Below are 25,693 nucleotides of genomic sequence, written 5' to 3'. Positions count from 1 at the left end.
CGGCCGTCATGGCGGCGCTGTGGGTGGGTGCCGCGGGCCCATGAGGCGCTCTCAGTCTTCACCCGGACGCTCCCGGCTCTTGGCAGCGAAGGCGGCTGTCCCGCACGCTTCGTCCCCGGGGCCATGGCGGGCGTCTTCGACATCGACCTCGACCAGCCCGAAGAGGCGGCCTCGGACGAGGAGCTGGAGGAAGGGGTGAGCGCGGCGGCGTGGCCAGGAGGCCGAGGGCGGCGTGGGGAGGCCGGGCCTCAGGAAGCGAGGCGAGGCGAGGCGGGCCACCCCGCCGAGGCGGAGACTCCTCGGGTCCCGCGTCTCCTTTTCCCCGCCGCTGAGGGAAGAGGCTCCTCGCGGCCCTTCTGGCCCTTGGAGGACGGGATGAGGGACGTTAAAAGAGGCCCAACTCGGGCGGGGGGCAGCCCCTGAGCGGCCTCGGAGAACCAAGCGGGGACAGGAGACCACCAGGAAATCTTGTCCCGGGTGGGGCATGAGAAGCCTCTCGGAAGAAGGTCGTGGCCGTCGGGGTCTCAGGCGTCGGTCTGGCACCGGGGAGACCCGGGTTCAAGTCTCTCCAGGGAGATAGATTAGGCCGGTTTCCTCTTCCATACCCAGCCTACCTCGCAGGCAGGTGGTTACGGGAGCCAAAAGAAACGCCCTGTGCCCTCCGCCTGGATTGCAACGCAAGTCTTGCTCAGCTGCAAATGAAAGAAATGCTGAATGACTCAGAGATGGGAGGGGCCCTGGAGGTCTTCTAGTCCAGCCCCCTGCTCAAGCAGGAGGCCCTGTAACATTTCAGACAGGTGGCGGTCCAGTCTTTTCTTAAAAACCTCCAGGGAATGGAGCACCCACAACATCTAGTGGCAAGCTGTTCCACTGGTTAATGGTCCTAGCTGTTAGGAAGTTTCCCCCTTAATTCCAGGTTGGGTCTCTCCTTGATTAGTTTTTATCCATTAGTTGGCCTTTGGGTGCTTTGGAAGATAAGTTGACCCCCCCCTCTTCTTTGTGGCAGCCCCTCAAATACTGGAATACTGCTATCATGTCACCCCTAATTCTTTTTTTTTTCCTAGACTGGCCAAACCCAAATCCTCCAACCGTTTTTCATATGTTTTAGCCTCCAGGCCTTTAATCATCTTAGTTGCTCTTCTCTGCACTTGGGAAAAAGTGGACCTAAACTGACTCAAAGGTGCTTTTAATGAACAGAAGAGCCCTATTAATTTGAAGAAAATGTTAATTAATTCAATTAATTACAGGAGGGCCTTCTCATGAGATGCTGAAGGGAAGAGCCCAGCTAGGTCCCTGAGGGCATCTTCTGCCTCTTGCCCATCTCCTTTGCATTTGTATAGTTTCTTATGGACTTTTTTCCTCCTTGAATTTATCCAGTCCCTCTTTAGAGATGCCCCAAAACCGTGGCATATAAAAGGACCCAGGCTTTTTAACCAAAGTAAACATGACCCCCAAAACTGTGTCCTTCAAAAGGGCCCAGGCTTTTGAACCCAAGCAAACATGGTGACTTTTTTTTTTTTAAAAAAAGTGTCACATTGGCAGATTTATTGCCAATGGTCTGTGTGGCCAGAGCCCAGCGTGTCAGTTGATCATTGTCAGGAGTGTTGACCTCCCTCTGCTGCACTGGGATGAAATGGGCTCTTGTCCATGGAAACTGATGCTGCAATAAAATTTGGGGCAGCCCAAGCTTGGGCATCTCTTCTTCCTCTTCAGTCACGCTTACTATTGAGTCGGTAGAGAGTCCTGTTGTTTTCCTCTACAAGTCCTAATGTAGGACCTCCCCTTGGAATGCAATTCTCCCTAATAACGCTGTTGTAATAAGTGAACCATTGGTGACTATTCAAGCTGCTTTAGTAATGTTGCTTCACAGTGGGTAAGGTCAGCTACTCCTTATGAAGCGTATTACTCATATGGGGAGGCAATTTATGCAAACAGACTGTTTGCCTTTAGGCATTCACCTTGGAGGAGGCCGCTTCAGTAATCCCATTGAACATCTCAGACCTTATTATATAAAAAACACAGCCTTGTGGCTCATGATGGAAAAAAATGTTACCCTTCTTAACTCGAATTAGCCTTCTCTAGTCTAAACTTCCTTACTGTCTTTCAGTGATGTGTCTTTGGATAGAAACAGGACTATTAATGGAGATGTTGGAGAGCCTTTTTTGACACAGATAGTTGCAATAATTTATGGGGGGAAATTTGAAGAGGATAGGAATGGAAAGGGAGATTGAAGGGTATTTTTGGGCAGGTGAAAATTTATACTCGACTTTTTAGAACAATGCAGGCAAGTGGTATAATATCCCCTTACACAAGTAGTCCTATGACCACAGTTGAGCCCAAATTTTCTGTTGCTAAGCAAGACAGTTTAGTGAGTTTTGCCTCATTTTACAACCTTTCTTGCCACAACTGTTAAGTGAATCACTGCGGTTGTTCAGTTAATAACATGGTTGTTAAGTGGCTTCCCTCCTATTGACTTTGCTTGCCAGAAGTCGCAAAAAGGTGATCACATGACTCCAGGACACTTCAACTGTCATAAATACATGCCAGTTGTCAAGCGTCCAGATTTTGATTGCATGACCATCGGAATGCTTCAGTGGTCATAAGTGTGATAAATGGTCATAAGTCTCTCTTTTTCAGTGCCATTGTAACTTCGATCACTAAATGAATTGCTGTAAATTGAGGACTACCTGTAATCTCAATATTTTGCTTGAAATACCGTAGGATCATTAGTTTTAAGAGATTGTGGAAAGGAAACCAGATATTTACATTTTCTGTAAATGTAAATACAGAAAGGCAAATCTTTAATTACATATACTTAGTTTTCTGATAAGGGTTTGGGTTTAGAGCATTATCTGTAAAGGGAAGATTAGCAGTTAATTGTGCTACCACAGCATGACAGGCAACTTTTGGAGAGCTGCACTGTTGTTTTTTAAAAAGTAACATTTTCTGGTAGCTAAGACTGCAGTTGTAGGGCCATTGCATGTTAATATCATGTAAATGGGTTGATATTTATGGTTTGCAGGGAGAATACTTTGAAAGGTGCTTTACTTTAATGATATCCAGACTGCTTATGTGTGCCCTTTTCTTCTTTGGAAACACAGTGGGAAATTTTGCCTTGGAGATTTTGCAGTTTGTTGCAAATTTCAATAATATGCTTTGTAGAAATTTGAGGGGGCTGTCTGCTGGTTGGAGGTTGCTGACTTTGGCACTACAGATTCAGCATGTTATTAAAGACTTCTAAACCAGCAGGTCCCCAACCTTTACACCTTGGCGGCCCAGCAGGGAAGGAGAGAAGGGAACCAGTCCGCACAAGTGCCAACCTGCCATTCACTCGTGGACATACACACCAGTCTACTGCTCATGCAAGTTGAGCTGCGCATGCAACTGTGCGCCAACCCACCACTTATCCACGTAGAGCTGTGCATGCCAGTCCGCCACTTGTGTGGCCTGATTTCGAACAAGCCACGGCCCAGGGATTGGGGACCTCTGCTCTAAACACTTGCACTTAAGAGTTGGCTCTTGATCATGGCCTAATTGCAAAGGTTGCTTTATGCTCTTTACCAGTGGCATGCAAAAGCAATGGTAGAATTGGCTTTTCTCTGCACTGTAGCAGAATTTTTCAGACTTGAAAATTTTACATGAATGAAGGCAAATGTACAATCAGGGTCGGTCACTGGGACCAATGGTTTAGTCTTTTGAACTTTCATCCTTATGCTGGAGCCCATCCTCAGGGAACTTCTCTTTAGCAGAGTGAAAAATTGTTACACTTGGCCATCATAATCTTTTGCTGATGTCAGGATTGTATATATTTTTTAACACTTGATCTTACAGACATAAACAATTTGTTGCTTAGTTATCCAGGATTGATGTAGGCATTATAGTTTCTACCTTGAGTGAATATGTAATCTTAAGAGTCATCTAGATGTAAATACAAACCAGGAACACAAATATTTGTGCTGAATTTCAGAGTCTCCACATTCTCCCTAGGATAGGGTGAGAGATCTGTATCCTGCCTCTTTTTAAAAAACAAAAACAAAAACCCTGGATTCCCAGCTTTGTGATTTTGATTTATTTTTAGGAACTATTGGATTTTTACATTCCTACTAATAGTTTAGTTGCTGGAATGTAAAGGAATGTTGTAGTGCTAATAGTCATGCAGTAGAATGAACCAAAGTGAAATATTTCTTATATTGAATTAAATTTTAAGAATGTGATTGGGGAAAGTATTGCATACACCCCTTTCTGGTTTCTGTGTCTCTAATGAAAAAAATTGCCTAATTTGACTTTTCATGATGCTTGTATTATTTGCTAAATAATAGGCTGTGGTGGACTGTGAACTCAGTCCTGTAGTCCATCTACAGAGTATTCTAATGAGTTTATAACTGTTGTTGATTTTACTCACACCTTCTGTATGGTGGGCTGTGGTTTTCACAGATTGCAGAAAGGATGATCAACTTTTTGGGACTGTTTCCAGTACAGTAGCTGTGCTAATCTGTTTTAAAAAAAAACAGCATATTTCTTATGGCCCAAAGACTAGCCCATATAACTGTATACTTGTATTAAGGAGTTGATTAATTAAACAAGTTTCCTTTTATACAGGTAGTCCTTGACTTATAACCGCAATTGGGAGCAAAATTTTCACTAAATTGTTAAGGTGGTTGCTAAGTGAGTTGCCCCTGATTTTACGCCTTTTTGCCACAGTTGTTAAATGAATCACTGCAGTTGTTAAGAGAATCATGTGTCGTTAAGCAAATCGAGCTCTCCCTATCAGGATGGATTTGATTTAAATCGAGTTGATTTAAATCATGATTTAAATCACTAGTAAAAAGGCTTGATTTAAATCAACTCGATTTAAATCATAATTTTTAAAGAGCAACTATCATCTCTGCTACTCCTTTGACCCACTGTTGACTCACCGATAGTCCCAGTGTTGCAGAATATACAGCCTCATGCTACATAACTAAGCTCCATTTCATGCTGAATAAACTACATTATTTATGTATTGTAAATAGAAAACTCTTATGATAGATTTTTACTCCAAAAGTTTTTTATTAAAATAAATTCAATAAAAATCAAAAAAATCTGATTTAAATAAAAAAAATCCAATTTTTTTGATTTTTTTTAAAAAAAATCATTGATTTTTATCCACCCTGCTCCCTATTGACCTTGCTTGTCAGAAGCTGTCTGAGAAGGTCACAAGTGGTGATCACGTGACTCTGGCCATTCCAACTGTCGTAAATACATGTTGGTTGTCAAGCACCCAATTCTTGATCACCTGATTGTGGGGATGCTGCAACAGTCATAACTACAAGTACTGGTTATAAGTCACTTTTTTCAGTGCTACTGTAACTTTGGTCACTGAACGCATGATTTTAAGTCAGGAACAACTTTATTTCCACACAGTTATCACAGTCTCTATGATACAGAAAAAGTTGTTCTGGGGAGGTTTGAATATGAGTGTTTCACTATATGGGTGAATTGCATAAACCTAAAATTAAATAGTTTATGGTAGCAGGCATTCTTCTTGTAGTCTTTCATTTATATTCACTCCAGTGTTGTTGATAATATCTTTTCTCAAACTCTTTTTCCAACTATTTATAGGATTTGCACACAGCTGAGTAATAGTACAGTTGCTTGAAAACTGCTGAATCTGTGCAGTCAATTCCCAGGTTTTGGCGCTTCTCTCCAGTGTGGTTGCCATATCTTTCTGCTGACAAGGCTTATTATGTAAATTCAGTCTGCAGGCTTGTGGTGGTATCAGCCTTTAAAACTCGAGTTAATGTATAAACAGATCCTACTGCGCTTTCTAAGTAATTCTTGTTTACAATGTTGTAGTGACTTTCCTCGCACTGTTTCGTTTCAGGGTCACTTAAGCGAAAGTATGGATCACGGAGGAGTCGGCCCATATGACCTGTAAGTCCTGAAACCTAAACTCAGACTGTCTGGGGTTGGGGACACAGTTGGCAACGGTCAAAAACATCCTCAATGTAAAGAGGAAGTGGTAACAAAACAAGCCTTGTCTCTTGGAAATGCTGCATTTTCACCCTGGGGTACAGATACAGCCTTGGGATTGATGAAATCCAAGCCTGAAACAGTTTTAGTCACATTTAATTTATCTGCAAGGAAAAGGGATTTCTTTTTAAAAAAGTTGTTTCCATGAAGAGGATGAAACTGTTTCTCTTGCTAAACTGTGGACATGTTCAAAGGGTCTAAAAGAAATTTACTATTTGTTAAATTTATTTGTTGCCCATCTTGCCATGGAGCTACTCTAGGTTTATAATCATAAAAGGGAAAAAATGATAAAAAGTGTAAATATAACAATAGCAAAGGAATAAAACAATAAAAATAAGCAGTGGAAGTACAATATTATCCCAAGGGTTTTTTTTCAAAAGGCAACTGGGCTTTATTTTTTTCCTTGAAGACGTTTCACTTCTCATCCAAAGAGCTGCTTCAGTTCTGACTGAATGGTGAGTATGGAAGGATTTATATTCCTTGCAGTCATCTGGTGGTTAGCCCTCTTCCGAGAGCCATTGAAGCCACAGGTTTGTCTGTGCCCTCAGGGCCATCTCAGCAGTGCAAATGGGTGTGGAACCTTCTTGGAACTGCTGAAAGGACTGTGTTGTAAACAGATACTTATATTGCGAGCATTTGGAAAAATCATGCTAGGATTTATATTTCGATTTATTTATTTTATTTATTTTATTTCGAGTTTATATACCGCACCTTCTCCCAAGGGACTCAGGGCAGTGTACAGCCAGATAAAAACATACAATACAAACATTAAAAACAATTAAAAGAATATATATTAATTTGGCCCCAGTTTAAAATGACAAACCCATTAAAAATTAAAAATTTAAAAATATGTTAAGCCAGCCCGGCTTGATGAAAAAAGAAAGTTTTAAGGGCACAGCAGAAGGCACCGAGGTCTTGGATTCTCCTTACCTCAGGGGGCAGCTGGTTCCATAGGGTAGGTGCCCCCACAGAGAAGGCCCTCCCCCTGGGGGTCACCAGCCTACATTGTTTGGCTGATGGCACCCCAAGGAGGCCCTCTCTGTGGGAGCGCACGGGTCGATGGGAGGTTGTCGGTAGCAGCAGGCGGTCTCGAAGATAACTAGGTCCTATGCCATGGAGCGCTTTAAAGGTGGTAACCAACACCTTGAAGCGCACCCGGAAGACCATTGGGTCTTATTTTTGGGGAAACATGGTAGGTGATGTCCTATGCCTCCCACTCTGTTGAGAGCAGGTGTTCAGTCTTAATGTTCAGTCTTTGACCTCTATTTCAAATTGTGTTCAGAATGTGGTCCACATTGTTCTTGGATGAGAAGGGGAACATCTTCAAGGAAAGACCAAGAAAGTCCAATTGCCTTTTGGAAAAGCACCGTTGGGACAACCATGACCTGGATGACTGAGAATCTCCAGAGACAAGAAAAATAATATAAAATTAAAAAGTTGGGTGGAGGGGGAGCAAGAAATACAGTGGGGAGCTGGGGTCAGCTCGTTACTCCAGTAGCCACCTCCAATGTGATACTCCCCTAAAGGGTCCAGGTTAACCGGCAGAGCCACATCTTCAGGCCCATGCAGAAACAACAGTACTTAGAATTATATACTGCTTCATAGTGCTTTACACTAAGCAGTTTACAGAGTCAGCATATTGCCCCCAACAACCTTGGAAGGGTGGAAGGCTGAGTCAACCTTGAGCCGGTCAGGATTGAACTTCTGGAGTTAGCAGTGAGTTTACCTGCTATACTGCATTCTAACAACTGCGCCACCACGGCTCTTGGTGGAGGACAAGAGGATGGGGGAGACAGGATGTTCCAAAGGGCTGGCGGTACAGCAGAGAGAGCCATTCTGGCTCCCGTCAGTTGGAGGTAGGGTTGCCTTGCTAGCCTTATTTTTAAAAATGAAAATTGTTGGTTCTCTTTTAGCGGCATGGAACATTGTGAGAAATTCGAGATTTCGGAAACGAGCGTAAACCGAGGTCCTGAGAAGATCCGGCCAGAGTGCTTTGAGCTGCTCCGTGTTCTTGGCAAAGGGGGCTACGGAAAGGTAAGGAGCCTTCTGGCGAGGTGGAGAATCTCACATCTTTTCCTTCTGAATATTTATTAATTTATTACAAAATTTATGTTTCAAATATAAATCACCATGTGTAGGTTGGGCGGCTGTATAAATTTGTTTAATAAATAAAACACCAAACTTGGGCATCTTCTGGAACGAAGGGAATGGGAACCAGGGAATGTTCCCACCTGGTGCAATGAGCAAAATGGTCTCGTATTTCTGTCTCCGTTGTTTAATCAGATCATAAGGACTGGAATTTTTATTTGCCGGGCGGGGACTATAGCTCAAGGGTCAAACATAGCCTGTATATGCAGAAAAAGATTCAATCCTGAGAATCTCAAAATAGGGCCTGAAAGGTTCCCTGTTTAACTGTGTAGATCAGTGTTTCTGAACCGTGGACTTCAATACTCAGAATTCCCCAGCCAGCCAGAGTGAGCTGCGCCAATAGGTTTTCTATAAATCAGTTGTAGTTTATGGCCGTGCACCTTGTAGCAATCTCTTCTGTATTTTTTCTGGCTTGTTTATACACTGCTTTATGGCAAAGGTTCCTTGGGTAACTTAGAAGATAAAAACAAAAACACAGTTGAACTCGGAGCAGGGGTTAGGAGGGTGACTTTTGCCCTGTTGATTTCATAATATGTGCTTGATTGATGGCATCTGTGTATGCTTATCCTAACCTCCCTGTTTTCATGATGTTTTCAAAAGTTCGAAGTGGTTTCTTTATTTCAAACAATATTTGCCATTAGGTGCTCTGAGCCTCGTTATTAAAAGACCACTTATAAATGGACTCTATTGATATTTTATTATTTCAGAGCGATAGCTTGTACTTGCAACTTGCTGAATGGTGCAAGCCCAAGCTTACAGGAAGACTGGGTTGTGCTATCTGTGGCTTGCTTAGTTTCATTCAGGTAGTGAATCCTGATCACTTGTTACTCACTGAATTAAAGGAAGCCCCCAAAATGCCAGATATTGCAGTTACTGGGAATCTTTTTTTGTTTTTGTTTTTTTTGGGGGGGAGGAAAAGTAATATTGCTTCTTTTTAAAATGTGTTGGCAGGTTTTCCAAGTTCGCAAAGTAACAGGGGCAAACACGAGCAAAATTTTTGCCATGAAGGTGCTGAAAAAGGTGAGATGGTTTTGATTATCCAACTGTAGAAGGATAGAGAACTTTGTGTGGGGTGAATGCAGAACAAGGTTTTGCTTGCTGCAGATCTTGAATCCAAGCACCATTAAGAGGATCTTGCTGAGACTCCAGTAAATCATTGCTAGGAGAATGTAAATTTATTAAGAAATACAAGTAGTCCTCAACTTACAACCATTCATTTAGTGACCATTCAAAATTACAATGGCACTGAAAAACAGACTTAGAACAGTTTCTCACACTTATCACTGTTGCAGTATGCCTGTGGTCATGTGATCAAAATTGCCCCCATTTGACAACTGGCATGTATTTATGGAAAGTTGGACTATAAGGAAGGCTGAGCAACAAAGAATTGGGGCCTTTGAACTCTGGTGCTGGAGAAGACTCCTGCAAGTCCCTTGGACTGCAAGGCGATCCAACCGGTCAGTCCTAGAGGAGATCAACCCTGACTGCTCTTTAGAAGGCCAGATCCTGAAGAGGAAACTCAAATACTTTGGCCACCTAATGAGAAGGAAGGACTCACTGGAGAAGAGCCAAATGCTGGGAACAATTGAGGGCAAAAGGAGAAGAAGGGGACGTCAGAGAAAGAGGCGGCTGGATGGAGTCACTAAAGCAGTAGGCATGAACTTAAATGAACTCCAGAGGATGGTAGAGGTTAGGAAAGCCTGGAAGAATGTTGTCCATGGGGTCACAATGGGTCGGACACAACTTCGCAACTAACAACAACAATGTATTTATAGTGTTTGCAGTGTCCTGGGGTCATGGGATCCCTTTTTGTGACCTTCTGACAAACAAAGTCAATGGGGAAGACAGATTCACTTAACAACCGTGTTCCTAACTTAATAATTGAGGCAAAAAAGGTCATAAAATGGGGCAAAATTAACATAATTGTCTTGCTTAGCAACAGAAATTTTGGGCTCAATTATGGTCATAGGTTGAGGACTATCTGTCATCCTAACTGAAATAAAGAAGTTTTATACAACCAGCCCTGTGTTTCTGTCTACTGACTTCAGATATTAGCAGTAACTGGAGAATTAATTTTTACTTGTTTGTAAAGTTTTTCATCTGTTATTACGTACTTAAAATTCTTGAACTTTTGTTTAGTTGGTGCATACAGATATTTTTAAGAGGCATTGCTGTTATTGCTCCTTGTAAGATAGTAGAACAGCTAGCAGCAGGGCCTATGCTTCTCATTTTGAAATGTCATCCAGTCCATTGAAACCTAAATGACTCTGAATATATTATAGCTGAACATACATTTAACAAAGGGTTAAATTATATCCCCCTGTGATCTATAACCTCTTTTGAAAAAAGGGAGGAAGAAGAATGAGGTAAGGAAGAGAAGGCCTGAGAAACTACTCTTAGTTCAAGTGGGTTTGGTGGTTTGAAGTTTATTGAATTGCATGAAACTGACTCTCATATCGTGTGTGAACCACAGACCATCATTACAAGCCATTGGATGGTTTATACTTGATGACTTTGGACACCGAAGTTGTGTGGGCTGTGAAAACCAACCCAAATAATTTAAAGAGGCTATTTAGAATTTATAATGTCTAATCTCCTCTTTAAATCAAGAATCAGAATTAAAGAAGAAGAATCTAGGTCAGCATCTCATATGTGGACTTCAACTCCCAGAATTCCCCAGGCAGCATGCTTTATCCTTTTTCTACTCTACAGCTGCTCATGTCTTGATCGCCTTGCGATCGGACTACTGCACCACCTTCTACTTAGGGCTGTTCTTGAAATCTGTTCAGAAACTGCATGGTACAACATGCAGCAACTTTACACACTCCAGTCCTTTCCTTGTTCACAGCAAACCATACTTGACCTTTAATTTGAACAAATCCTGGCTTACCCAAAGAAGCATTAGAAAGCTTGCTTCAAATCATAGCTGCCTGTTTTACAAACACGCATTATATTTACACTTACCTGGGTCTACAGGTTTTGAGGCAAGGATAGCTTTACCTTCCTCAAAATTAGGAATTGTAACAGATAAGGAAGAAAACACAATTTGGCTTTTGGGGATGAATTAGTCCATGGCATCTAATACGTTTTGCAAACTTTGGTAGTGTGGTGGCGCAGTGGTTAGAATGCAGTACTGCAGACTACTTCTGTTGACTGCCAGCTGCCTGCAATTTGGCAGTTCGAATCTCACCAGGCTCAAGGTTGACTCAGCCTTCTGTCCTTCCGAGGTCGGTAAAATGTGGACCCAGATTGTTGGGGGCAATAGGCTGAGGGTAAAGGTTCGTTCTCCGAGCTTGTGGGTTGGTTTCCAAACGTTTTGTTACCAGGCTAGGTAACATCTTCAGCGGGGTTTATATGCTGACTCTGTAAACCGCTTAGAGACGGCTGTAATGCACTGTGAAGCGGTATATAAGTCTTAAGTGCTATTGCTATCAGTGGCTCCAGTTTGGGGTATGGTCACATATGTAGCAGACTTTTGATATAATTATACTATATTTTTGTCAGGCAGGAAAGATCAGGTCCACATGTGAAAGTCCAATTAAATTGATTTATTGCTAAACACCTATGCACAAGAAACTTCTCAACTAACGGTGCTTGGAGTTAGACAAGGGTCAATGGAATTCAAGGGAGGTTTGACTTAGTCTACTTGTGGCTACAGGGATTCTGGTCCCTCTTAACTCTGCCTCCACATGATTCCTTCTACCTGTCTTTTAGAATACGAATACTATGATTGTTTCATCCCCTTTAGGCAATGATTGTGAGGAACGCAAAAGACACCGCTCACACCAAAGCCGAGCGGAATATCTTGGAGGAAGTCAAGCATCCGTTTATCGTCGACTTGATTTATGCCTTTCAGACTGGTGGGAAACTCTACCTCATCCTCGAGTATCTCAGCGGTAAGTGTGAGTGGAGAATCAAAATGTGGATTTCGAGTTCACCAACAGAGTGGGATCCATTTCATTGCTTACATTTCCCTCATAAAACTGATAAGAAAGGTCGTAAAATGAGGCAAAACCCACTTAACAAATGTCTCGCTTAGCAACAGAAATTTTGGGCTCAATTGTGGTCGTAAGTTGAGGACTACCTGTACTATACATAGCTGTCCAATGGACCCAATGTCCGTTCATGGCATGGGTGCAGGCTACTTGAGGGACTGTCTCATCCACTGGGATTGCCACCCACGCTGGCAACGGAGGCATGGCACAGGCCTGGCTGATGGGGTCCAGGAGAAAGATCTTCTCTGCCATTGCCCTTGCCCTCCGGAACATCTTGACCTCCAGAGCAGGGGTCTCCAACCTTGGCAACTTTAAGACTTATGGACTTCAGCTCCCAGAATTCTTCAGCCAGCTGGCTGAGGAATTCTGGGAGCTGAAGTCCACAAGTCTTAAAGTTGCCAAGGTTGGAGACCCCTGTTCCAGAATGAGGTCAGCTCCAACCAGCCAGACCTTCTATAAAAGCCTAAAGATCTGGCTCTGCCAATTAGCCATCTTTGAATTAGGCTGCAATATTTAGAATAGAATAACAGAGTTGGAAGGGACCTTGGAGGTCTTCTAGTCCAACCCCCTGCTCAGGCAGAAAACTTTATAGGCCTATACCATTTAAGACAAATGGTTATCCAATCTCTCCTTAAAAACTTCCAGAGTTGGAGAATTCACAACTTCTAGAGGCAAGTCATTCCACTGATTAATTTTTATCACTCTCAGTACATTTCTCCTTAGTTCTAGGTTGCTTCTCTCCTTGATTAGTTTCCATCAGGTGCTTTGGAGAATAGTTTGACTCCTTCTTTGTAGCAACCTGTGAGATATTGGAACACTGCTATCATTTGGCTTTGTCTAATGTCTTATGTTGTTTTTAGCTTTGTACAGTTTTTATCTTTTATGATTGTAAGCCAGAGTTACCCTGAGATAGGATGGGCGGCCAATAAATTTTACAAATAAATAAAGTACAAGGCAGTTTGTGAATCTTGCCCAAGTGTGGTCAATTCTCTAAACCAAAGGACAAGTTATCTAGAATGCCCACATGGACTTGGAAATAGGGCAACTAGCTTTCTGCCACGCGTCCATCTGCATCCCTCTTGTCTGGTGTCATCTGTCTCATACTACTTTCCTAGTGATGGAGCCGAATTTTTACTGGGCTTTTCTCACATTTCGATTTTAGGAGGAGAACTCTTCATGCAGCTGGAACGAGAGGGGATATTTATGGAAGACACCGCTTGGTAAGTGACCGAAAGATTCTTCAACTCCAGCAGGGTAGACTTCAGGCAAGAGCTGAATGAAGAACATATGAAGCCAGTTGTGGGGCAGAATTGGGGTGGCATTTCACAGCTTCCCTGCTGAGCTGCATTTTCACTTCCCATGTTTCAAAGAGAAGGCATTTGGGGAGCTGGATACTGAACTATGCCTGGGTGTGCCTGAAGGCTGATCTTATGATATGTCACAAATATGAACGTAAATGTAGATACTGTGTTTCATTTAAATGGTTATATAAATACCACTAAATATAGCCATAAAGCCACAGTGGACCTAAAATAGCTCCTCTTGAAACAAACCTCTGTACAGAAGTTTGCTAAAGGCAGATGCAGAGAGATTCTGACCAATACGTAAAGGCTGCATATATTACCCAGAATTAAATAAGATATTGCATTCCAGCAGCTTCATTCAGTTTTGTACTAAAAACAAATTTGAGGGGGCTTAACATTTCATCTGTCTGTTGATCTTGCGGTTTTCATCATGGGGAAAAAAATCGGATATGGCTGAAGTCTGTCCTTTGGGCTGTCCCAATGTTTGACCAATGATTAACAGGTTGGATGTTTCTAACGTTTCTAAAGAAGGAATGTGATTTTGGGGCCGTGGGTCCCACCCATGAATTTCTCTGGCTCCTTAGCAGAAGGAAATGCCATTAAAGAGAACATGGGAGTCTCATTGCTACAATCAACAGCATCTACTGTTGATTGGAACTCTTTATTGGCCAGTTAAAATGGCTCCTGTCCTCTGTCAAATTAAGAGCTGAGCTGAAGGAGGAAAGAAGGCCTGGACAACAGGTAATCCTCGATTTATGACTGGCTGCTTAGTGACCATTCGAAGTTACGATGTACTTAAAATCCAGAGTTCTGATGGTCACCTCACCCACCCTGTGCAGTCACATGACTGCATTTTGGGTGCTCAGCAACAGATCAAATTTAAGGCTTTTTATTTATTTATTTATTTGCAGCATCCCGCAGACATACATCTCTAATTAATGCCATTTTTTGCCACAAACTGCTGTTTAATTCCAGTTTCTGGTGAAAAATGCCCGTAGTCTACAAAGGGATCACTTAGTGACTGAACTGTTGACTTAAACTGCTGCAAAAAAAGTTCATAAGATTGGGCATGTCACAAGATCACCGGCTTAATGACCACAATTTATTACAGTTGTAAGTTGAGTACTACCTATATCATCATCATTGTTTAACAACCCCATAATCCCTTGCGGGGTGGAGTCTGAGCGACTGAATGGAGCTAGCAGTGTTTTACTGGCCGGATGCCCTTCCTGTCACCAATGCTAAGATTTGTTCAGCAGATACATTGTCATTGTGCCCAGAGAGAGAAATACCTGCCTCTATGTAGGATCGAACTCACAGCCTCCTGATTGTGAGGCGAGAGCTCCACCACTAGGCCACCGCACCACTCCATACTGCTACCTATAGATTGATCCTTATTCCAAGGTGGAGGTGAAAGAACACCAGTTATACTTCATTTTGTGTGTCTTAATAAACTGAATAAGAATGACCATCTTAATGGAAGATGGACGTCCATCTTGTTTAGCAATTCTGCGCACAGAGAATTGTGCCACATGGGAGGTTGGAAAAACTGTCATTGCCCTTGCTTGGGAATAAGGAAGCTTGGGTGCAGCAGAAGGGTTGTGCAGCTTTGATTTTTTTCCCCCCAATCTTTCTGCCATTCTGTTTTCTATTCCTTCAGCCAGAATGAAAAGTCGCTTTCAGAGGAACTGAATTTCAGGCTCTGTTGAGACAATAAGCTGAGGGGCTGCAATGGCCACGAGGGAAGCATTAAAAACAATACAGGCAATCCTTGACTTACATTCCTCAGACTGTGACAACCAACACAGCATCCCCACGGTCACGTGATTAAAAATCCGGCACTTGGCAACCAGCATTTATTTACTTTACGACAGTTGCCGCATCCCAGGGTCGCATCCCATTTACGATCCTTTGCAGCCAACTTTCCACAAGCAGGGTCAACAGGGGAAGTCGGATTCGTTTAATGACTGCGTGATTCTCTTAACTCTAAGCGATTCTCTTAACAACCGTGGCAAAAATAGAATTGGGCATGACTCGCTTAAAAAACTCACCTCATTTAGCAACGGAAATTCCGGTCCCAATTATGGTTGTAAATTGAGGACCACCTGTAGCTTGAAGTGGAATTATGGACTGTGATTTACCCATGTAGTTTCACGACTAAAATTATGGTTACCCTTTTTCCTTTGGGGCTATTGCCCCCAAAGCATGGATGGGGAAACCCAGCCTGTAGGAGCTTGGAATAGTGAGTGAGGGTAAAACTAAGCCAGACAAACAACTATTAAACTTGGAAGCTGAGTCCTCTCGTCGTGCCACATCTGAAGTTTTGCACTGCTTTGTTTTTCCCCCCAATTTATTTCTTAATCTAATTTATATGATTGCTGCTTGAGATTGACATATTAAAGCCATACATGATGCATAGTCCCCTGGGTTTCTTTCCTAATCGGGTTTTTTGCATTGCAGTTTCTACTTGGCTGAAATTTCGATGGCTTTGGGACACCTGCATCAGAAAGGCATCATCTACCGTGACTTAAAGCCAGAAAACATCATGCTGAATCACCAAGGTTAGAAAGACAGTGACCAAGCCTCTTTTAGTTTTCTTTTCAACCGTTTCTCAGAATTATTGGAATCCGGGTATGATTCAGTAGAATAGATTTCCCCGCCTGAGATCCAACACATCAGTTGGGATTGCAGTTTTCTGCATTTCCAAATGGTGTAAGGCGGGGTCTCCAACCATGGCAACTATGAGACTTATAGACTTCAACTTCCAGAATTTCCCAGCCAGCCAGTTGAAGGGACATAGAATCCCTGCCTGAAATTATGGCCACTGCAGCACTCGCCCCCAATGGCCCCCTATTTTGCAGGATATTTGTCCTCGAGATACCTGCTAGGTTACACTCCTGTCAGGTTTTAGAAAGCCAAGCAATTTCCCGGTCGTAGACATTTTGTATATGTTACTGTTTGTGTGTCAAAAATGTATTTTATCTACCGTATTTTTTTGGAGTATAAGACGCAACTAGCTTTTGGGGAGGAAAACAAGTAAAAAAAAAATCTGCCTCTGCCTCTCAGCAATTTGCCTCCTTGCAGCAAACAGCCTGTTTCAGTTTCAGCACCACCTGATTAGCACAAACAGCTGATTGTCAGTTGGCTCAGCCTCCCGACCATCAGCTGTTTCAGGCTGCAGGGATTGCCATTGCCTATTGCTGCCTCCACGCGCCCCATTTTCGGCCTCCACATCCAGTTTTCAGGCCCTGCACACCCTGTTTTTAGCCTCTGTGCGCCCTATTTTCCGCTTGTTCCGGGTGGCAGGGATTGGAATGAGTGGAAAATGGGGCGTGTGGAGGCCGAAAATGGGGTGTGCGGAGGCGGCAATAGGCAACGCCAATCCATGGAGCCTGAAACAGCTGAGGTCGGGAGGCCAATCCAACCTACCATCAGCTGCTTGTGCTTATCAGGCTGTGCTGAAACTGAAACAGGCTATATGCTGTTTGCTGTGAGGAGGCAAATTGCTAGGAGGCAGAGGCCAAAGGGTGGAGGCTGACGGGTGGGCGGGGCTACATTCAGTGTATAAGATGCACCCAAATTTTCACCCTCTTAGGGAGGAAAAAAATGCATCTTATACCCCGAAAAATACGATATATATTAGCTTTCTGTGGTTCTCTCACTTCTTTATTTTTCTTCTTTTTTGTTTCTTTTTTTTTCCAGGTCACGTTAAACTGACTGATTTTGGACTGTGTAAAGAATCGATTCATGATGGAACAGTCACACATACGTTCTGTGGAACAATAGAATACATGTGAGTCCAGCTGATAACAATAGAAAAATGGTGCTCAAGAAGTATTTATTCCCCCTCCCGCTGTCAGATCAGCCTGCCTAGTGGTCAAAACAAACCATGAATGAATGTTTTCATTTTAAATTAGGAGAGGGGACACACACACTCACTCACTCACTCACTCACTCACTCACTCACTCACTCACTCCCCCCAGGATTTCTTGAGAAGAAGAAAAAGATCTCTCTCAATTTAGTGTCCTTCAGATGTGTTGGATCTAAATTACTGTAATCTCCAGCCAAAATGACCAAGCCACCAGGTTGATGAAACTGACTTATTTTTTTTTTTTTTAACAAACAGGACTCTTGTCAATTTAATCTGTTGTTTTTTCTCTCAAAAAAACCTTTACTTTTTTATAAGTTCCGACAGGATCCTTTATTTTTTTATTTAGTTATTTGGATTTATATTTAGGAGATCAAGACCGCATATGACTTAAAGATAGTTCTCAACTTAGGACAGTAACGGAGCCTGCCCATTTTGGTTGCAGGTCACCAGTCGTTAAGTGAAGTGTCAAACCTAACGACCCTCCCCATCTCTATTCTCCCCAGTGAATCATTAAACAAATACACAGAATTTTTTTAAAGTGGAGCACTGGGTGACTCAGGAGGGGTAGGCCTAGCACAGAGAGAGGGAGAGGAGAGACCAGGTTAGAGTCACTTAGTGCTTTTTCATGCTGAATAGTGGGCTTGAAATAGGATTTAGCACTCTTAATTACTGGAGTCACGCTGCTTGATGCTTTTGAGACTATGCTGGTTTTGATAGGACGACTGACTTTTAAAATTTGGAAGCTTGTCTCTTGATCGGCATCCTGAATTTTGGAGAACAAAGTGGTGTCACTACGCGTGTACCACTCAGGTCTCATCAGTGTCACAACAAGTGTCATGTTTTATATGCACTGTCAATTGAAAGAGAGAGAGCACATTTTGGTACACGTGAGCCTCAATTTACAACTGGCAGCTTCACGAGCGTTCAGAGTTACAGCTTACCTGGTAAAAGATGTTTACGACCCAGATCAGAAATTCCAATGGTTTACACTCTCTCCCCTTCCCCCCCGTCTCAGACACACACGGTCACATGACCATTTTTGGATGCTCAGCAACACAGCTGCATTTATGGTGGTTTGCAGCATCCTGCAGTCATGTAATTGTATTTTATGGTGATTTTGCCGAAAACCAGAAATTGCTTCCGGTGTTCAGCAAAACTCTGCCATATTAAAAACTGGGCTTGTTTTATGACCACTGGGCTTGCGTATTGCCATAAAAAATGTAAAATACAGTCAACTCAAATTATTGACCCAATTTATGGCCATCACAATTGTTACGGTCATAGGTCAAGGCTTCCTGTATCTGCGAAGCAAGATGCTGTTTAATTTGGTATGTGATTATGCCATGCTATGAAACTGATCCTTCCCATGAAAACACATATGTCGTATCACATTATAAGCACATGCTATCTGGTGACTCTACTCATTTGAAAAATCTTCTTACTGAGGAGTTGATGTCACTGAGATGACCTTTGCTGCAGAATATCTTTTTTTATTATTATTATTAAAAAGTTTTATAAGAAATACAATTTTCTCCCCCCCACCCTTCCCCTTCCCCACATGAATTATACATTTTCTTATACATAAGAAATCCTCCATATACATGTTTCCCTTAAAGAAAGCATTAAAATAAAACATTTTAATTACATTCGGAGTTGCTGTTCTCCTTCTTCCCTCATTCCACAACAAACCTTCTCCTCCTCCTCCTTTCTTTCCCGTCCCTCCCTCCTCTTCCCTCCTGCTTTCTCCTACCTCTTCTCTCACCTCATCCTACTTCCTTTCCCTTTCCCCCACTTCTCTCTTCTTTTCCCCTTCTCACCTTCACTCCTACTCCTGTCCCCTTCCCTTCCCTTCCTCCTCTCCTTTCTTCCATTCCTTTCCCTCCCTCTCCTCTCCCTACCCCCTCCTCCTCTCTCCTTTCTAACTTCTTTGCTGTGAAATATTTTCCTCCTTTAGTATCTGAGCAACTCCTATATTCTAGAATACACTTTCTTCTGCTAAAACATTTCTCTATTCATCACTTCCCCCCCCTCCCTTATCCCCCCCTCCCCACCCCACCCCTGACTTCCCGGAGCAAAAACAGGGTATAGCATCTAACAAACATATGCTAAAATAAACTAACAAATTATAAAGTTCAAAGCTCCCACATGTTCTTTAACTCCCTTTGCTCCAATTCAACAACCTCCCTTTTATAAATTCTCAATACCAATTAAATTAAATTCATTCTTCCTTATATAGAAAAAAAATGAAAAAAAAAAACCTTTTTCTTAATGCATAATCCGATACTTTAGCAATCTTACAAACAATAAAAATCATGAATAAATTCCATTTCTATACCAGAAAAAAAAATTTTCATCTTAAAATCTTACACATTTTATCTCATATATCTTTTAAAATAATATAGTCTAATGTTAAGCATTTTAAAAATCTCTTAATACCTTTAAAGCACTTATTTACCAAATATAAATTTCAGAATCTACAGGAGGGTATCTTTCAATTTTTCAATTACCCGTCTTAATACCTCTAACTTTTTAAAGAACAACCCTTAACTATCCAAAACTAATTATCAGTTTACAATAAAATTCTGAGTTTAACATTAATCCTCTTCGCTTCAAAGGGTTAGACATCCTAAAAGCTTATACAATTTATCTCATATATCTTGTAGAATAATATAACCTTATGTTAAACATTTTAAAAATCTTTTAAAACCATTAAAACACATATTTGCCCGATGCCAATTTCAAAATCCACAGGAGAATATCTTTCTTAATCCTCTGTTCTTCACTTCTTTTTATATTTTTTCCAATCCTTTTTTTTTTACAAATTCTTTCAACAATCCCCCCAGTTTTATTTTGGAAACTTTTAAAATAGTAATTTGAGGTTGATGTTTCTGAAATACTCGCTCTCTTCTTGAAGTCACATTTTCTAACTTGAAATCCTCATTTCGTCTCTTCTGGCTTGTATAATCATTCAATCCATTTCTTTGTCTATATAGCCAAAATTTGTTGCCATAAAGATTGTCAGCTTGCAATTAAGAAACCTTTTGTTGCTTTTCTGTCATTGGAATGGAAACGTCCACCAAAACCTTTGTTTCAGCTGTACCAGCCAGTCTCTTAATCCTGTCCATTTCCTGATCTTCCAAAAACAAATTCTTCTGAATAATTTGCTGCTGTCCCTGTAACAACTGCTTATAATTTCCCAAGCTATTTTTTGAAAAAGCCCTTTCGATTGTATTCAGCAGGGCTGAGGTAAAAAAGTCTAGAAGTTCTTGAAAAGCCTGGACAGTCACGGCTTGGGAATTTGCTGATTCACCAGCCCTGTTGTCAGCCATATTTCAGCTACTTTGTATTTCTCCAGCTATCAGGACAACAATTCAACTTTTTTCCACACAGTATAAAGACCCGATTTTAGTTAAAATCAAAACCAAATTCTTTTCCTGGCCGCTTCCATTTAAAACTTTCTCTTAGGGTGTAATCCAGTAGCTGTAAAACGTTAACAAGCCTTAACGAGCACTTTCCCTAGTAGTTTCCTCCTCCCGCCCTCAGGCGCCATTTTCTGCATATTAAAACGGAGTTAAAGTGTTACTTGCAAGTTTCCTTTTGTTTTCTCCTGATTTGCTCCGTCTGCTATCAGAGTAAAGATGTTAAAAGTCCCCCCTGTTGATTTTCTGCAGATTCTGGTCGCAGCTTCTAGCTCCGCTTCAGCGGAGTCGTCTCTGGTCCGGAGTGGCTTGACAGGCTTCAATAGGGAGCCCACACCCTTTGTGCCCCAGGATTTCTCCTAGCGCACTTGGGGGGGGCTCTACCCCCGCCTGTCAACTCTTCTCTCTCCCCTTTGCCCGGGGAGAGGGTTCCAAGCCTCCAGACAGCAGTTTTTCGGCTGTTCTGGGGCTTTTACGGAACCAGAGAATGGGCGCTCATAAAAGAGCGTCTTCAAAGCTTGCGGAGCTAGGCAGGAAGTCCCTGCTGCAGAATATCTTGAATAAAGTTCATAGAATCAGCGGGCTGGAAGGGGCCTTGGAGGTATTCTAGTCCAATCGCTTGTCCAAAGCAGTGACCATATTCCATCTTGGACAGATGGAATATTTTCTTGAAAACCACCAGTGATGGAGGCACCCAGTGCTTCGGGAGGCGACTGTTCCATTGATTAATCGTTCTCACTGTCAGGAAATTCCTCCTTAGTTCCAGGATGGATCTTCCTCCGGCAAACTTCCACCCATTGCTTCTTGTCCTATCCTCAGATGCTTTGGACAATAAGTCAATCCCCTCTTCTCTGTGACAGCCCCTTAAGTAGTGGAAGACAGTTACCATGTCCCGTCCCCCTCCTTCTCTTTGATAGGCTAGACGTACCTAGTTCCCTTAGATGTTCATGATAGGATTTACCCTCCAGACCAGGGGTCTCCAACCTTGGCAACTTGTAAGACTTGTGGACTTCAACTTTTTTTCAAAGCTTCGCTGGCTGAGGAATTCTGGGAGTTGGAAGTCCACAAGTCTTAAAGTTGCTAAGGACCCTGCTCCAAACCGCTTATCTGTTGCTAAAGAGTTGGGGTTGGTTTAATGTCATGGTTCTCACTAACGAACCCAACCAGTTCCAAACTCTTGAGACTGGAATCCTTCTCAAAGAACTTCTTTATTGGGTACATCATATTGGCACAAATAAAAAGCAAAACCATCTCTGTTTTCTGCAGTTTTGGTTTAATTAAAAGAGTACACGATTCCCTCCCCCGGGTGTCACAGGTCATATTGTCCAATTAGCAGGTTACTTGGTCACTTCTCTTCGGCACCTGTGGAGATGACCTTGGTTCCCACGGGATGATAGTGTGTTATTGTCTGGTCTGGCATTCCTATCCACCACCACCCTTTCCCATATTGTGTGGCAGCTGAGAAACAGAAAAATGGCTGCGGTGGGCCAGGTCTGTTTTGAAGTTGATGATGATGATGATGATGATGTTATTAATTAATTAATTAATTAATTAATTAAATTTATATACTGCCCTACTCCCGAAGGACTCAGGGCGGTGAACAGCCAAAAGATAAAATACACATAGTACAAACGTTAAAAAACCATTTAAAAATACATTAAATACTTTGGCCCAAAACAAATTTAAAACACCCCAATTTATAAAACAAATTTAAAAGCAATTAAAAGGGCGGTTAGGCCAGACCAGCCTGCTGGAATAAGAATATTTTGAGGGCACAGCGGAAAGTGCGCAAATCCGGGATCCTCTGTATCTCCGGGGGGAGCTCGTTCCAGATGGCAGGTGCCCCCACAGGGAAGGCTTTCCCCCTGGGGGCCGCCAGTCAACATTGTTTGATCAACGGCACCCTGAGAAGCCCCTCTCTATGGGAGCGTACTGGTCGGTGAGAGGCTACTGGTGGCAGAAGGCGTTCTCGTAGATACCCTGGTCCTAAGCCATATGCACTTTTTCTAGGGCTTTGGCATCTTTTTCTTTTTTTTTTTTTGTGGTGACCAGAACTGAGTGCAGTATTTCAAATGTGGCCTCACTAGTACAGTCTATAACTTCTCATGATCTTGATTCTATCCCTTTGTTGATGCAGCCTAGGATTGCATTGGTTTTTTGGACAGCTGCAGCACACTTGCTGGCTCATAATTTAAGTGATGGTCTACCAGGACACCTAGATCCCCTTCAGAGACACAGGCACTACTGTTGAGCCGGGTACTGCCTTATGCTGTACCTTTGCATCTGGTTTTTAACCTTTTAACCTTTTCACACTAACAACAGACATGAGTTGGAACCATGGCCCCTTTATGACTTGTGGACTCAGGAATTATGTCTGGTTCAGGAATTCTGGGAGTTGAAGTCCACAAGTCATAAAGGGGCCATCGTTCCCCATCCCTGTTTTATAAGAAGCTGATGCTACCCATGAGTCTTACAGTACGTATAGCAAGTTGGCAAAGCTAGTCACCTAGAAGCAATGGTTATTCCCCACAGGTGAGCGGCTGTAACCGAAACTACTCGACTGACTTACGACTCTCACAACCGGTGCTGTTGGTGCTGTCCACAGGGTCTTTAATTGTAACTGATGCTGTGCTCTGCTGTGCTGATCCTTGCTATTTGCGTTTGATGTCTTTTTAGGGCCCCTGAAATTCTGATGAGGAGTGGGCACAACCGTGCCGTGGACTGGTGGAGTTTGGGGGCACTAATGTATGACATGCTGACTGGAGCAGTAGGTGCACACTTACAAGCTGCATGTTTTGTTTGTTGTTTTGGAACACGCTCCCTGCCTTTAAAGAATTTGCCATGTGGGTTTTTTTTACCTGCCTATTGCTAAGCATCTGCGGTTAGATTTCCTGGTTTTGAAAGAAATCTCATTTATAGTCTGTTTTATTCAGCAAACGATGGTGAATCTGCCCGTACAGGTAGTCCTTGACTTAGCAACTGCAGTGGAGCCTGGAATATAGATTATAAGTCATTGTGTCATAAGTCGAGGCACCACGTGACCAGATTCTATTTTAAGACTATTTTTTACGATGGCAGTAAAACAAGTCACTGCAATCAGTAAGCAAATCACATGGTCTTTAGTGAACCCTTTCATCCAAATGGTTGGAGGGTTTTTTTTTTGTTTTTTTTTTTTTGTTTTTTTTTTCTTTTTGGTCAAAAACTGGCAAAACAGATCAAGGTCACAGACCTTGGGATGCTCCAACCAGTCATAAATGTGAGCTGGTTCGCCATGCCCTGAAATGCAATCATGTCATGGGGTGTGTTTGTGTGTTTCTAGCTGGCCTAGAAAATGAATTTTAATTAATTGGGGGTGTGTAGTTTTTAATATAAGGGCCAAATTTTTAATATATTTTAAACTGCTTTTAAATTTTGTAGGTATATGTTGTTTTAATATGGCTGTACACCGCCCTGAGTCCTTCGGGAGAAGGGCAGTATAAAAATTTAATAAATACAAATACAAATACAGCTATTTTTTTAAGTCCATCATAACTTTGAATGCTCATTAAATAACCAATCATAAGTCAAGGACTATCTGTATTTCACTCTGCTTCTTGGAATGACATAGCAGTTCCATTTATGTTGATTCACAATACTTACCGATGTTCACAGCATGTTTGTTGGGAGGGAAGTTTCCTTCCACTGGCTGGGCTAAATTTCTCACCCGAATCATGTGAACTTTGGGGTTGCAGCAAGCTTGGAAATTGAATCCCTGAATTCGGCACTTTTCCTATTGGGTTTGCAATCCAAGAATGGTACTGATTCCTTACGCGCTTACTGCTGACGTAGTCAATGTGTCCAATGTGTGCATATCAAAAAGTCAAGATAATGCTTGTGACTGTGTGATCAAATCTGCCACTTCTCATGTGATCACGCGCATCCATGTCTCTGGAGATTTTCAGTCATCAGAGTCATGGTTTGAAAAAGATGCTTTTTCAAAATGTAACCTGTAGGAATCCGCAATCTGCATATGTGCAGGGATTTTCCTATCTTGGATGGCAAATCTCAGATAAGGAAGGTTACTTGCACGTAAGCGCCAGGAAACTACATTAGAAGATAAGACCCTAATTCTGTAAACAAGAGGAACAGGAGGAGAGGAAGTGGGATGTGTGTTAGATTTTAATTATAGCCAAATATTAGAAGTGCTTAAGCCAGCAGTAATGATTAACCTTTGATTTAAGTTACCTGGAAGATTCTGTAGCCAATGAGATGCTGCCAAGTACACTGTAACTTGAAAGTAACAAACTATATAATGTCACCATGTAAGACAATAAAATCACCACATACATCCTCAACCTTTGTGTGTGGTCACTCTACAGTAACCGGACTTTCTTTTCTTTGTTTTTCCTTGAAGACATTTTGCTTCTCATTCAAGAAGCTTCATCAGTTCTGGAAGGATGGTGGGGGAGATGGAAGGATGGGCAGAACTAAACCTTCCATCTCCCCCCCAAACATCCTGCCAGAACTGATAAAGCTTCTTGCATGAGAAGTGAAATGTCTTCAACGAAAAATTAAGAAAGTCCAGTTGCCTTTTGAAAAAGCACTTTTGAGACCCTCATCCTTGCTATTTTGATTTCTTAGACAGCCCTGGTTGTACATCAAACCCACTTTATAATAGCCAGGTTTGGAAATCAGTTTTTGCAGACCTGCTTAAAAGGAAGCACAAGCAGAATTTTGTTTTGATAGCAGACATTATATGACGTGCATTTTTCTCACATCTTCTCTTTCCTCCTCTCTTTTTCAGCCCCCTTTTACTGGGGAGAACCGAAAGAAAACGATTGATAAAATTCTCAAGTGTAAACTCAATTTGCCTCCCTACCTCACACAAGAAGCCAGAGATCTGCTTAAAAAGGTGAGACTCTTACAGGGTAATTCCAGACATTGGCTCGAGTATAAATTCATAG

At 42.1% G+C, this 25,693-nt stretch overlaps 1 protein-coding gene across 1 annotated transcript in view; it reads left to right on the top strand.

The window, feature by feature from the left end:
- The window catches only part of RPS6KB1 (ribosomal protein S6 kinase B1), a 40,181-nt gene continuing 14,488 nt past the window's right edge, over positions 1-25,693 (top strand). The window contains exons 1-10 of the mRNA XM_070931999.1: positions 1-195; positions 5,864-5,913; positions 7,926-8,046; positions 9,112-9,180; positions 11,909-12,056; positions 13,318-13,375; positions 15,920-16,020; positions 17,162-17,252; positions 23,427-23,517; positions 25,534-25,641. Coding sequence (XP_070788100.1) covers positions 124-195; positions 5,864-5,913; positions 7,926-8,046; positions 9,112-9,180; positions 11,909-12,056; positions 13,318-13,375; positions 15,920-16,020; positions 17,162-17,252; positions 23,427-23,517; positions 25,534-25,641 — 909 coding nt within the window. The 5' untranslated portion in view covers positions 1-123. The remainder of the gene's footprint in view (positions 196-5,863; positions 5,914-7,925; positions 8,047-9,111; positions 9,181-11,908; positions 12,057-13,317; positions 13,376-15,919; positions 16,021-17,161; positions 17,253-23,426; positions 23,518-25,533; positions 25,642-25,693) is intronic.

This window comes from Pituophis catenifer, unplaced genomic scaffold (assembly GCF_029215685.1).
Source record: "Pituophis catenifer annectens isolate HBS135680 unplaced genomic scaffold, rPitCat1.0.hap2 SCAF_1, whole genome shotgun sequence".
Lineage (NCBI taxonomy): Eukaryota > Metazoa > Chordata > Lepidosauria > Squamata > Colubridae > Pituophis > Pituophis catenifer.
Note: the sequence above shows the minus strand (reverse complement) of the source record. Positions and strands in the feature narration are given on the sequence as shown.